The sequence below is a fragment of the Lacerta agilis genome, chromosome 12 (assembly GCF_009819535.1).
Source record: "Lacerta agilis isolate rLacAgi1 chromosome 12, rLacAgi1.pri, whole genome shotgun sequence".
Classification (NCBI taxonomy): Eukaryota; Metazoa; Chordata; class Lepidosauria; order Squamata; family Lacertidae; genus Lacerta; species Lacerta agilis.
In genome coordinates this window covers 48,759,090-48,773,806 of record NC_046323.1, presented here as the reverse complement: position 1 = coordinate 48,773,806, position 14,717 = coordinate 48,759,090, and the positions used below count along the sequence as shown (strand labels likewise).

General features: G+C 48.6%; 1 protein-coding gene across 2 annotated transcripts in view; it reads right to left on the bottom strand.

Annotated features, from left to right (window-relative positions):
* Nucleotides 1–14,717, bottom strand: part of PLCD1 (phospholipase C delta 1) — a 56,441-nt gene that overhangs the window by 19,178 nt on the left and 22,546 nt on the right. For both annotated transcript variants that reach the window (XM_033165706.1, XM_033165705.1), the window contains exon 2: nucleotides 11,155–11,319. In XM_033165706.1, the coding sequence (XP_033021597.1) occupies nucleotides 11,155–11,319 (165 nt within the window). The remainder of the gene's footprint in view (nucleotides 1–11,154; nucleotides 11,320–14,717) is intronic.

The window sequence follows — 14,717 nt, the reverse complement described above, 5'->3', positions numbered from 1 at the left end:
GCAACGCAGTACAAAGCTTACAGGCTTAAAATGCAGCAGAATCGTTCCCCTCGCCCCTGGATTTCAAGTCGTGTTTTTACGTTGCTGTAAACGCCAGAGAAGAGGCAGGGATGTTGTTGCCCATTGAGCATTACCTGATTCGTTTTCCTGCACCTGCAACCCCACCTCCTATTCCATGGAGTTGCCATCTGGGCATGTGCAAAGCTGTCCCAAGTGTACACACCTCAGCTCAGCCCACCTCAGATTTGCATCGGAAGCTGGTTTGAGCGAAAACAAATCAAACAGCCATATTTCTCAAGAGCCTTCAGCACGCATACGGCGAACGTCATATGTGCTCTGCTTCAAGCACCAGCAGCGGGAACGCACTGGAGTCAGAGTGAGCAGTAATGTGTACACAGCCTGGCCTAGCCCCGTGTAGGATGAAAGCTTTAGTGTGACCACACGCTTTGTGCACAGAAGTCACAGGTTCGAATCCTGGCATCTCCTGCTAGAGGGGTCATGTACAAAGGTGATGGGAAAGACCTCTGGTTGAGGCCGTGAAGAGTCGCTGCCAGTTGGAGTAGGCAATATTGGGCTAGGTGGACAATTAGTCTCATGGATGTAAGGCAGATTCCTACAAAATGTACAAAGAGAGGCCCTTATCCCACCTTCTCGCCAGCCGCAACATTGGCATGAAATTTGGACATGAAGGCTGGAAAAGACCCTGCTAGATCAGGCCAATAGCCCACCTAGCATCCTGTTTTTGCATTTTCCAACCAAATGCCCCAATGGGAAGTCCCATAGCTGGAAGAAGAAGAAGAGTTTGGATTTGATATCCTGCTTTATCACTGCCCAAAGGAGTCTCAAAGCGGCTAACATTCTCCTTTCCCTTCCTCCCCCACAACAAACACTCTGTGAGGTGAGTGGGGCTGAGATACTTCAAAGAAGTGTGACTAGCCCAAGGTCACCCAGCAGCTGTATGTGGAGGAGCGGAGACACAAACCCGGTTCCCCAGATTACGAGACTACCGCTCTTAACCACTACACCACACTGGACAGGAGCATAAGAGCACTCTCCACTCCTGTGGTTTTCAGCATCTGGGATTCAGAAGCATTACTGCCTCCGCCATTTTAGCCTCCTCCTCCATGAATTCGCCCAATCCTCTTTTTAATGGCTTCCAAATTGGTGGCCCTCACCGCCTCCTGAGGGAGCCGGAGAGTTTAACTTTGTGCTGCACAAAGAAGTACTTTCTTTTATCACCACACCTCTCAGCGGGTTTAGCGAGACGTGTGAAGCATTTGTTCACCGAGACCAAAGTAACAATGCCCCCCCCAAAAAAATCACAGCACAATTTGGAGCAGCCGGCTGCAGCAAGGGAGATAAGACCACAGCGCATTATCTCACTAAACCACAGGCCTACAACGACGCCTAGGATATATGTGGGCAGCTGAGATGAGATAGAAACCGCAAAGGATCTCTTCTCCACAGGCAGCTTGTAAAGCCTAAAAGGAGACCCTTATCAGTCATCCTTCTGTGTGAGAGGATACAGTGAGGGGAAACCACCAGTTCTGGTGTTCCTCTGACCTCCATGGATTGAAAAGGGGCTGCCTTCATTCAGCCTTTCCCAACCTGGTGCCCTTCTGATATTTTGGACTACAACTCCCATCAGCCCCAGCCTGATGGGAGTTGTAGTCCAAATCATATGAAGGGCACAAAGTTGGGAAAGGCTGGCCTATAAGGACAATGGGGAAATAACCATTGGACCTTTCTGAGGCCATATCCAGCCTCTACATTTAAAGCAGTATCACACCACTTGGCATCTCCCAAAGCATTATGGGAACCGTAGTTTGTGCAGAGTGCTGAAGGTTTCTGGCCCCTTTTCTCTCTAATTTATTTTGGATCAGATCTTCCAGAGCACATCCAAAATATTAGAATCACATGCCCCCAAAATCAACCAAAACCCGGTCCCACTTTTACCATATGCAGATGATACGACCTTATTATCACTGAGAAGGATACGTTTGAATTGTCTTTTACTCTCCTTGGTTTCTTACTGCAAAATTAACAAACTCTCTCTAAATTATGAGAAGGCAAAAAATCTGGTCGTCTCTAAATCCCGGAAACTAGAGAAATGGAAAATAAGAGGACAAGAAATCCAGCAACTAAAGATAATAATAATAATAATAATAATAATAATAATAATAATAATAATAATAATATTTATTATTTGTACCCCGCCCATCTGGCTGGATTTCCCCAGCCACTCTGGGCGGCTTCCAACAAAAAATCAAATACAAAAATATCACACATTAAAAACTTCCCTGAAAAGGGCTGCCTTCAGGTTTTTTCTGAATGTCAGGTAGTTGTTTATTTCCCTGACCTGTGATGGGAGGGCGTTCCACAGGGCGGGTGCCACTACCGAGAAGGCCCTCTGCCTGGTTCCCTGTAGCTTTGCTTCTCGCAGTGAGGGAACCGCCAGAAGGCCCTCGGCGCTGGATCTCAGTGTCCGGGCTGAATGATGGGGGTGGAGACGCTCCTTCAGGTATACAGGACCGAGGCTGTTTAGGGCTTTAAAGGTCAGCACCAACATTTTGAATTGTGCTCGGAAACGTACTGGGAGCCAATGTAGATCTCTCAGGACCGGTGTTATGTGGTCCCGGCGGCCACTCCCAGTCACCAGTCTGCAGATACAGATATATCTCGGAATTTTATTCCAGAGCAACTCAGGTTGGGCAAACAATCGCGCAGGTGCTATAAAACAGGCAAAGTGTAGCTCCTCAGCAGTAGCTCGCTATTATTTTCAGAAAGGTAACCAATTCATAACAGCTGCCACTCAGATTTTTCAAGCTAAAGTGTCGTCCTAGCTACATTTTGGGATCCCAATATAGATGCAAGCATGTAATAGGGATTTAGATAAAATACACTCCAGGTTATTGAGACGTATCCTCGGGCTCCCAAATTCAATCAAGCATGAGACAATGTGTGCAGAATTAGGTATACACATGATTGAATATTGGGCGTGGACTGGCACTATAAAATACTGGCTGCGTTGCCATTTCCGTTCCCAACCTTCGAGTCTGCTTTCCGAATTTACTTAAGGACTCCTATAAATCTGGATACAAGCTCCAACTCAAACACAGCAAAATCAGATCTATTGGTACTGGCTTGGAATTATTGTATAATCCCAGTAAGCAATATATTTATTGCAATATCCAGATTAGATTAAGGGATATTGAAATATCAAAACACTGAGTCAGCTGTAAATAAAATCTGCTCCCCCAAGTTCTGTGGTTTAAATAAAACCGATAGCAGGATCGCTTATATCTCAAAGTTAATGATTCCAGCCTAACGCAGGGAATTTATGTTATGCCAAACACACGAAAAACGTGACCGGCTGAAAATTTTTGTGTGTTTGGCATAACGTCAGTTGTGATCTTGGTTCTTTTGTGGGAATTTATGTTAGCCTAACTGAACAGGGACCCAGGTGGCACTGTGGCTTAAACCACTGTGCCTAGGACTTGCTGATCAGAAGGTCGGCAGTTCAAATCCCCGCGACGGGGTGAGCTCCTGTTGCTCGGTCCCAGCTCCTGCCCACCTAGCAGTTCGAAAGCACGTCAAAGCGCAAGTAAATAAATACGTACCACTCCGGCGGGAAGGTAAACGGCGTTCCCGTGCGCAGCTCTGGTTCGCCAGAAGCGGCTTAGTCATACAGGCCACATGACCCGGAAGCTGTACGCTGGCTCCCTTGGCCAGTAACGCGAGATGAGAGCCACAACTGGGTGGAGCCAGAGTGAATGCTGGGCGGAGCCAACTAATCCTAGTTTACTCCCCACCCTCTTCTTCCCTGCTGAGTTCCATAAGGGCAACAGTGAGACTCAGGAAAGAAGAAGCCGACAGCGACTTTCAGCCCCTTAGATTGGCTGCAAGGAAGAAGGTGGGCAGGTGGGGGCTGGCTGAGGTTGGTGGAGCGGTGCCCCATTCATCCTAATCAACCAGCCTTTGCTGCAGCCAGCCACCATCCTTGTGTGCTTGTAGACATAGATACTTAGCAGTTCTGTCTAGATTGTGTCATGGACTGCCTGGACATGGAGGAACAGTGGGAAGGATCTGCTGGGGAACCCCCCAATGAAGAAGGTTCAGAGCCCAGGGATTGGTGGTGGGACAATGATGGGTGGTCAGAAGGAGAAGACTGAAAGGAGGAAGTGTCGGAAGCTGAGGAGGTAACAGGGCTTAGTGAGCAGGGAGAGTCTGGGGCAGAGAGAAGTCCGGAAGCAGAGGCAGAAGCAGAAAGCAGGAGAGAACGAGGCCAAGAGGCAGTGATGAGTTCGGCTGTTGAAGACTCACAGGTGTCTCCTCCTCCTACTGTGACAAGCTCCCCTCTCCCCTGATCTCCCAGAACCAGAAGAGGCATGAAGCGGAACAGCAAAGACAGGCACACAGGCACAGTATCAGATTGCTTGGGGGGGAGGAAGAGACACAGCCGGCTGTGGGGAGGCGAGGACCTTTAGTCTCGGCAACTGATCCATGGGGCAAGACCTACCAAGGATGAATTCCTGTGCTCATTGGGCCCAACACTCCACCAAGTCTGTGCAAATCCTGTTCTTGCTAATGAAGAGGTAACTCTACCTTGCACAGTATGATTTACTGCTGCCTCGCTCGCTCCTGTCAATGATATTTCTGTTCTTGCTCCAGCTACTGAGATCCCCCCCCCTCTCTGAATTTGATCCGGCAGTGGAAACAGCTAACAGACATTGTCATGGCACGGTGGCATTTGAAACAGAGAAAGACTCTGCTAGGCAGGACTGAGTGGCGTTGATAAATGCCAGCGATCAGAAAGCTCAGCAGGCAGACGGGTCCTGCATTCACAGATCACTTGAGCTTGGCATAATACGCTTCCATCAGCAATTTTTTTTGGGGGGGAAACGGTTGTCAAGCGCTGAGCAAAGAATGGCTGGTGGCTGCTCTCCCAGACACATTCACTTCTGGAAGCAAGGGCCTCTTTGCATTCTGCAGACTTCCCAAGCAGAAAACCATTTCCCCGCAGGAACGAGCATGCAGCCTGCTCAAAGATTCTCACAAAGTTTGGGGGCAAAGTTCTATCAACGCCCAGGTTACAGAAGAACCCAAGAGTCTGGCTGTTGGGCTACTTCTTATATTCTTAAATTGTTGTGACAGTTGCTCTTTAAAACAAGAAGTGTGCATGCACAGGAAAGCTCATACCAATAACAAACTTTGTTGGTCTCTAAGGTGCTACTGGAAGGATTTTTGTTTGTTTGTTTGTAAAACTTAAAAACAGGGGTCACATCGATTACAATAAATTTCAGATAAATTTGCCTAAAAACAGATTTTATTCTTGCGTGTGAGGAGTTACGAACGTCAAATACTTTCCCACCTCCCCAGTCCTGATTTGAAGAGAGCCACTTAACATCTCTGTTCCCCCCCGTTAATGGATGTGGCGGCGCTGGTAAGAACACGCTGAAAACCGGAATGCCTGCCGGTGTTATTTCAATGGGCAGCCCATCCCCACACTCGCTTTCCCTTTCAGAGATATCTGTTGGGTCTGCCACTCTGATGGCGACACGGATAGATCAAACCTCAGAGCTGCTACCCAGCCCACAAATTAATCTCTCTCAGCCACTTCCTCAGCAAGCGGACGGAGGAATCGAGAAGCAAACTGGATAAGAGCTTTTTCTTTGAGAAAAACAACAACAACCAGAAGCTTTCCTACAAAAGAAACCTTTCATCCACTATGATAGTGACATTCTGTCGGTGCTGATAAGCAGTCTCCAGAAGGGCACCAGGGGAGAGGAGCTACCTCCTGGGGTTTTGGTTTGACGTACTTTGCCTGGGATGGAGTGTTAGACTTGCCTTGCATTTTTGGCGTGGCCCCTTTTTGTGCAAATGTCGGCAGAGGAGCTTGTAGTGTGATGGCCTGGGACTCAGACTCAGACTCGGAACCAGAGGAGTCTCAGTCTGCACCGGATCCTCTGCCTCAGACATCATCTGAACCAAGTCCGGGGCCTGATCCCGAAGAGTCCCAGTCTGCACAGATTCCCCTGCAGCAAACACCAGCTGGGCCGAGTCAGGGGCCTGAGACTGTCCTGGCTCCAGATGTGGAGATTACCTCATTGACTTCAGCTGGGCCATCACTTACAGCTGTTGCACTACCGATTTGGTCAGGGGAGGCTGGGTCTAGTAACCCACTGGCATCTCCCGAGTTGCAGAGACTCAGGTCTAAGAGAAGGAGAGACCTGAGTACTCGCAGGAGTGCTCACCTTCGGGCAAGACAGGGAGGTGAGTCATCGAGGGATTGGGACTGGCCGTTGCCCCGACAAAGATAAAAGGCTGTCGGACCCCGCCCCAGGTTGCGGGTGCAACATTGCTGTATGCCAGATCCTGCCTGAGATCCTGTACCTATCCTTGCCTGGTTTCCTGCCCCGTGTCCTGCCTTGGCTCTGTCAGACTGACTCCTCGCTGAAACTTCGGATTCTGGGCCGGACCTGGACCTCGTTTCTCGGGTTACGCCCGGGCCCAGCACATGCAGTGCCACGGGGAGAGGTTGCTGCTGCTCCCTGTCCGCACAGGGCGGGACACCCACACAGCTTTGTGTGGTGTACACAAAAGGGTCCAACTTGTCTTTTGCCGAAGTCTGATCTCCCTGCCTGCTCACCCCGACCCCTCTCGCTCCCAGGCCCTGCCAAATGCCCTGTAACAGACCGCTGGCATTTTCCAGTGCGCCCTTAGCTCTGTGCACACATTGCAGATTCCTTGGTATGATTAAAAAAAAAAAACAGCAGCCAGACATAATCCATTGTTTTCTCTGCATCTAACGAATTAAACTGGACTGCTGTTCCCGCCAAGCCAGCCAGGACATTCTGCACAGCTTTAATCAGGCTGATTTTGTGCCCGGCATTTTCCTTATCCTGTCAAGTGTGAAAACCATTCTTTGGGCGTCCTCCTGCTCTCCAGCACTTCCCGGATGAAAACTTGTACCATCCCAAGGGCAACTTCGCATTGCTCTACCTCCTCGCCTATGACACCCTCACTGCAGACACACAGAGCTGGAAGGGACCTTAGAGGTTTTCTAGCCCAACCCCTCCTGCTCACTGCAGGATCTACAATGCATCCCAGTGCCTGGCATGGATTAGTTCAGTTGAACAAAGCTCACTAAACAAGTTGAAAGAAAAATGCTGAATGACACCTGAAAGTAGTTCCCATGATTGCCAAGTAAACAAAAGGTGAATTAAGTTTATTTGGGGTAGGACATTGAATGTACAGTGGAACCCCGGGTTACGCACACGATCCATTCCGGGTCGCCGTGTGTAACGCGTGCATGCGTATCCCGAACGCAACCCCCCCCCAAACGGAAGTAGCGTGATTTGAGCACTTCTGTACATGCGCAAAGTGCACAGAAGCGTTTTGCGCATCCGGGGGTCGCGTGTGGTCCGGAAATGCTTCGGGGTTGCGGGCATTCTTAATTTGAACATCTGCAACCCGGGGTGTGCATAACCCAGGGTTCCACTGTACATAGCTGTCAACCCTCCCTGCTGTTTCCCAATGCTATAATAAAGGAATTTCCCGCAAAAAAGGGAAAGGTTGACAGCTATGTGAATGTTTTCTAGTTCATCTTCACAGTCATTCTGCCCTCAGCAGGAGACCCAGGTTGTTAGCTTTCATTTTTTAAAAAAGTAAGTCAAACGGGAATCTATCAAGAAAGTTAGCAAGGAAACTGTGGAGGCAATGTTCCAAGCAAGGAAACTGTGGAAGCAATTAAACAGATATGGAGAGTGCAAAAATGGGAAAATGGGTGGGGGGGAAGGGATGGGGGAAGAAACTTGATTCAGTTTAATTTGCACTTTGCAAAACAGTACGATAACTGAAACCCAGCCATCCGTCAAAATTCGCACTGCAGTGTCACTTTCCAGCCAAGTAATGTGTATAGAAACACATATACTTGGGGGAAATGTGCCTAAGAATTCACAGATAAGTGAAAATAACATACAATACAGCATTACATGAGGGGAAATTGCTTTGTAGAAATGTGTTCATTGGGCAAAATTGCATACAAAGATGAATATATTAGCTAAAATTTGCACCAAAATGCTGTTGAGGACTCTGAACAAAATTGAATCCATCTTTAGTAGGGAGGGGGAACGCAATGGAGTGTTGTGGAGGTGGGCATGGCTGGCTGGCTGGCACCCCGAAACAGGGGCACTGGCTTTAAAGGCACATTTTTCTGCAGGCCCCACTTCTATGAATACTGTAAATTGTAAAAGGCAAGGAGGGGAGTAAAATAGAGAATTTGCCAAATAAAGATTGTTCCTGGTTGTTGGAACATATGCATCTGTTTTGCTGAGGCTGCACACATGTGAAACTCACTGAGGTTTCCAAACATGTTTTATATGCCAAGTAATCAAAAAGTCTTTTGGATATACAGTATCTTCCGAGAGCTTTGATGGATCAAGTTAAAGAGAGCTGCAGGTATTAAACAAATACCTTTGAGATGCTTTTCCAGCATACACAATCACAAGATTAGTGAGCAGATTACAAGCTTTAAAACTGAATGGAATAAATCCTTATTATCATTCTCTGAAACTTTGGAGAGATGCTGGCAGTCAGTGTAGCCAACACGGGGGTGGAGGAGGAGGAGGAGGAGGAGGAGGAGGAGGAGGAGAAGAAGAAGAAGAAGAAGAAGAAGAAGAAGAAGAAGAAGAATTTTATTATGTGCACTTTGCCCATCTGACTGAGTTGCCCCAGCTACTCCAGCATATATAAAAACATAATAAAACATTAAACATTAAAAAAAAAACTTCCCCATACAGGGACAGATGGATCATTCGTTTGATGTAATATAAGGCAGCTTCCTATGTGATCTTTCCCCGAGAGCAGTGGGAACCAACAACTTGAAATACAGAACTATTTTGAAGGCAGGGGGGAACCTTTCTTTTGGAGAAAAGGAGAGCTGGAATCCTTACACTTTTACTGTGAATCACAATTTATTTTTAGACTAAGAAACCTGCATTTGCATTGTAACATTGTGAGGGGATTTGCTTCTCAGGAAGCCCACCCCTCCCTCGGTGCACCTAACTTTGGCCGGGGCTTCGAGACGGCAAACAAGCAGAAACAATTCCAGGCACAAACAATGCCGCAGAATACTTGAAAATCCAGTTTTGGTCGGACTCAAGAAAGCCTTTCATGTACTGTATGTGTTTCTTGCAACAGAAGATATATTAAGGCTGGTTTCCTTTCCAAAGTCCCACACACACACACACACACACACCCTTATTTGCTTTTTGCAGCTAGTCTAGGACTTTGTTTTCTCTTCAAGGCTGGGCACTAAATGAGCAGAAGGGAACTGGGTGTTAACTGGAAAGTTAGCCAAGACTGGGGTTTTGTTTTGTTTTGTTTTGTTTTTTTTAAGATGCAGGGCACTTCTGCATGGTAGTTCATCGTGGGCTCAGGGCTCCTCCAGACAGTATTCAGCATTGTGTCATTGATGCAATACTTGCACATTCGTGATGGGTTTATACTGGACTATCCCCACACGTTCCTGCTTTATTAGTTGTTCTGCTATGTTTCCCACTCTTGCACTAGGTAAGGTAAAGGTAAAGGACCCCTGGACGGTTAAGTCCAGTCAAAGGCGACTATGGGGTTGCTGTGCTCATCTCGCTTTCAGGCCAAGGGAGCCGGTGTTTGTCCACAGACAGCTTTCTGGGTAGCCAGCATGACTAAACCACTTCTGGCGCCACGGGACACCGTGACGGAAACCAGAGCTCACGGAAATGCCGTTTACCTTCCCGCCACAGCGGTACCTATTTATCTACTTGCACTGGCGTGCTTTCGAACTGCTAGGTTGGCAGGAGCTGGGACAGAGCAACGGGAGCTCACCTCGTCGCAGGGATTCGAACTGCCGAACTTCTTATCAGCAAAGCCAGGAGGCTCAGTGGTTTAGACCACAGCGCCACCCGCACCCAAACTCTTGCACTGCAGTGCAATGAAAACAGCAAACCCCCGCATCCCGGACATTGCAGGATTTCAGCAGGAAGCTATAGGACGTGCACTGGTTGGAAACCAAGCAGCGTGGCCACCCCCGAAACGGTATTGAAAGAGGGATTACAAATAACTGCTCCGTCAAGGGCAAAAACCACACAGTAAAAGCACAGTAAAGAGGATATATTATCCGTATGAGAGACAATGGAGTGCGCCTCTGGGGGTGAAGCAAAACCGCTGTGTTTGCAGCACCGAAGTGACCTCCCTGGGGCGCAAGCCTGGGCAGTGTGTATGGAGGTCCTGGGCTGCCCAGATGACAAGAGCCCCCTCTCGGCCTCACTGATGTGGTTCAAAGGAAAGCAGAGCAAGACATTGGGCACCAGCTTGGCTGCAGGAGTTGCCAGAAGGAGGCGTACAAGGCACCATCCAACTGTCTTAGGGACTCCACTCCGGATTTGTGTAGGGTTTGCTCCTGAGCCTTTTCTTGTACCAAAGATATCCTGCAAGGCAGCAGCTGCACATCTAAACTAACAAGTGCAAATTAGAGGCACATCTGTGCCCACTTTCATCCTCTCTTTTTTGGTGTGTGTATGGCGGGTGGCGCTGTGGGTTAAACCACAGAGCGTAGGGCTTGCTGATCAGAAGGTCAGCAGTTCGAATCCCCGCGACGGGGTGAGCTCCCGTTGCTCAGTCCTAGCTCCTGCCCACCTAGCAGTTCGAAAGCACGTCAAAGTGCAAGTAGATAAATAGGTACCACTCCGGCGGGCAGGTAAACGGCGTTTCCGTGTGCTGCTCTGGTTCGCCAGAAGCGGCTTAGTCATTCTGGCCACATGACCCGGAAGTTGTACGCCGGCTCCCTCGGCCAGTAATGCGAGATGAGCGCCACAACCCCAGAGTTGGACATGACTGGACCTAATGGTCAGGGGTCCCTTTACCTTTATGGTGTAGTCAGTTGCCAGCCTGGCATTGTGGGAAATTAAAATGGTAGCTGGACTCACTGCCAAACACTGCTGCTTGGGGTGATGTAACAGTGCAGCCCAAGGGGACCTACTGACAGAGGAGGGGGCTTACCTGAGTTCTTCTTGCCTAGGACCCGAATCCCCACCCACCCACCCAGGAACCAACCCCTAACTACCTTTTGTTCATAGGCTGAACACACTGAATTAAAGATGGACGCAGACTTACAGAGCTGCGATTCAGGAGACCTCAGCATCTTCTTGGACTCCTGCCAGATGGTCTTGCAGTCTTCCTGGAGTTTGTAGAACCTCTCTCTCCTCCAGGAGTTGGACTTGACCTTCAGCAGGTGGCCTCCACGCAGGAGAAACTTGAGGTCCTTGTCATCTTGCAGACCTAGGGGGCATCAGAAAGGTAGGATAATTAGTGGGAGGGGCCATAGCTCGGTGGTACAGCACCTGCGTTGCACTCAGGAGGCCCCGGGTTCAATCCCCGGCATCTCCAGGTAGGGATCAGAGTGCCCCTTGTCTGAAACCCTACAGAGCCGATGCCAGTTGATGTAGACAACAAGGAGCTAGATGGCGCAACAGGTTGGCTTGGTAAAAGGCAGGTTCCAATGTTCTCAGTATGCACAAGACTCTTTTGGAACACTGGATGCAGATCATCCATGATGCTACTGGGCTTTAGCTGTCCTTGGGGTGCCCGTAAGAACCTAAGCAGGCATTCTGGTGGATCGGACCCAAGGCCCATCTCACCCAGCATCCTGAATCTCACGGTGCCTAGGCAGATATTGATGGGAATCCCATGACAAGTATCCAGGGGTATACCACCTCTGGTCCTGGAATCACTACAAAGCTATCCTCATGACTAGCAGCCACAGCTAGTGGACAATTAGTACAGAGGTAACAGTTCCGGGGTGTTGACTACCATATTTGGCCTAAAGCAAAAGGCTATTCCAGGTTGCCATTAAGAGATCACAGAGTTATAGAGTTGGAAGGCACAACCAGGGTCATCTAGTCCAACCCCCTACGACGCAGGAAACTTTTGCCCAACCTCAAACCAGAGTTAGGAATCTCATGCTCTACTGAGCTAGCTGGGCTGATGATGGATGGGAGGTCTCCCTCACTCCCCACCCAGAGCTTTTACACCAGGGGTCAGCAAACTTTTTCAGCAGGGGGCCGGTCCACTGTCCCTCAGACCATGTGGGGGGCTGGACTATATTTTGGGGGGGAAATATGAACGAGTTCCTATGCCCCACAAATAGCTCAGAGATGCATTTTAAATAAAAGGACACATTCTACTCATGTAAAAACACGCTGATACCCGGACCGTCCGCGGGCCGTATTTAGAAGGCGATTGGGCCGCATCCAGCCCCAGGGCCTTAGTTTGGGGACCCCTGTTTTACACCATACCTGATGAATTATTCCTTGCATTCACACACACACACACCCACACACCCCGCCAAAGACTGACTCTCAGGTTCCACATGACAAGCGACTATTGTTTTGAACAGTTAAATGGGACGGAGTGCTAGATATGCCTGCCAGAGGAACAGACACCCTCCCAATTTGTGCTTTGTTTTTAAGAGTGACTCTTTGACCTGTGCTGATAACATTCCAATTTACTCTCCAAGATCAGGTAGAAGAAACCAGCTTGGAATCTATAAGGGAGAAGAGAGGCGAACCAGCCAGTGAGATAGTGTCTGGAGTGTCAAACTAATAATGATGATGATGATGATGATGATGATGGCATTTTTTGGAGGGGAGCTCAACAGCTTTTGGGTTTTCCTTTAAAAAAAAACTAAACAATTTTGGGGTAGGATATAACCGCCAGACTAAATAAATCCGTGTTGTTCCAGATGTTGTTGGACTACAACTCCCATCACCCCTGGCCATTGGGGCTGATGGGAGCAGGAGTCCAACCACATTTGGAGAGCCATGAGATCCCCACACCTGTACCTGATTAAGTGGAATGCCCTGTCATGTGATGTATCCATTACTAAACCCCTTCTCGATACACAGTATGGTGATGTGGTTTTGCATCACCGTGACACAGGGCAGGAGCAGGTTGGTCATTCCTGTAATGCACACAGAAGGAATTCAGACCATCTGCCAAAAGGCAACAGGAATTTGCCTCTGCGCCTAACCTCCTCTTATGCAATTTAAATGGTGCTTTCTCAGAGTTAAGCTGCTGCTAGGACAGCGGTGCCTGCATGTGTCACTTAGGGCACGTGAAGAGCTGTAATTGCAGCCGGCAGCAGGTCTTCTGTGATGCAAGATGAGCAAAACAGGCACGGCAGAAACCAGCATGACTGTGGCCACATTTGCACCTTACGTTGGAAACAGCATGTACCGCTTTGAACCATCGTGGCTTCCCACAGAGGATCCTGGGAACCTGCCGACAGTCGTTTCGGGACCCCTATTCTCCTCGCAAAGCTGCAATTCCCAAAGGACCCTGGAAAGAGGGATTGGTCCGTGCAGGGAACTCATTCGCAGAGCCTTTCAGGAACTGGTCAAAGCCCACCTAGTCCAGCACCCTATTCCCCACAGTGTTCAACCGGCTGCCCATTATATGGGAAGCCCACCGAGGAGCTGAGTGCAGCAGCCCACTCCCCACTTGCCATTCCCATCAGTTGCCATCAATTCCCAGCATCAATTCCCATTTGGGGCCAGACTGCCTCTCAACATGGAGGTTCTACTGAGCTATCATCGCTAGCAGACCCTGATGGAATTCCCTTCCGTGAATTCAGCCTTTGCCAACCTGGTGCCCTCCAGATGTTTCAGACAACAACTCCCACGAAACAGGAAAAGTAACACAGGCAGGCATTTGGACGCCGGTGATGTTATGTGCACGCGTGAGAAGCAACGATCCCACAACACACACATACCTGAAAGTGCCTTTATTTGCACGCAAATCGTCCTTCCTATAAATGAAGATGCTGGATCCCAGGTCAAAACTAAATAGGTTTCTGTCCAGCTATGCATGCAGGCTAACCCCAAGTTCTGCTTTCCTTTCCATCTCTGCTTACCTGCTTCCTATAAACTACAATACAGTAGCTGCTGCTCTTTCTCTTTTCAAATAACTTCACCCCGCGGCCAGTTTAAACAGAGAGAGCCTTGTGAAGCAAAGAAATTGACCCAGCTTGCACAGAATACAAACCACGGTTTGTTGACCCTAACTATGGTTTGTCTGACTGTGCAAACCTAGCCTGGGCGATTAACCATAAGGGCTGCTGGGAATCCCTGCAGACGGATAAGTAGCATGTTAGGGAGAAGTCCAGACCAGAACCGAGGAAATGCTCTCGGTCCCCAGCGGGAAAGGACTGGGGAAAAGGTGTTCTCCGGGCAGTTTTGGAACAGCATCACAAATATCCTTCAAGTCCCCTGCTCTAAGAGGGGAAAGGCGAAAGATAAAGAGAAATGGCCGAGTGATAAGATCACAGCAACCAAGACCGCAAAAAATAATAATAATAATAATAATCAATGGGGGGGGAGCAGGTGTTCACTGTATAAACTGTCCCCGCGCCATGCAACTCACAAACTGCTGCATCACTATCGCAATATTATTATTGTTATTAATAATAATAATAATAATAATAATAATAATAATAATAATAATTTATTTATACCCCACCCATCTGGCTAGGTTTCCCCAGCCACTCTGGGCAGCTCGCAACAGAATATGAAAAACACGATAAAACATCAGACATTAAAAACTTCCCTAAACAGGGCTGCCTTCAGATGTGTTCTAAAAGTCAGATAGTTGTTTATTTCCTTGACATCTGATGGGAGGGC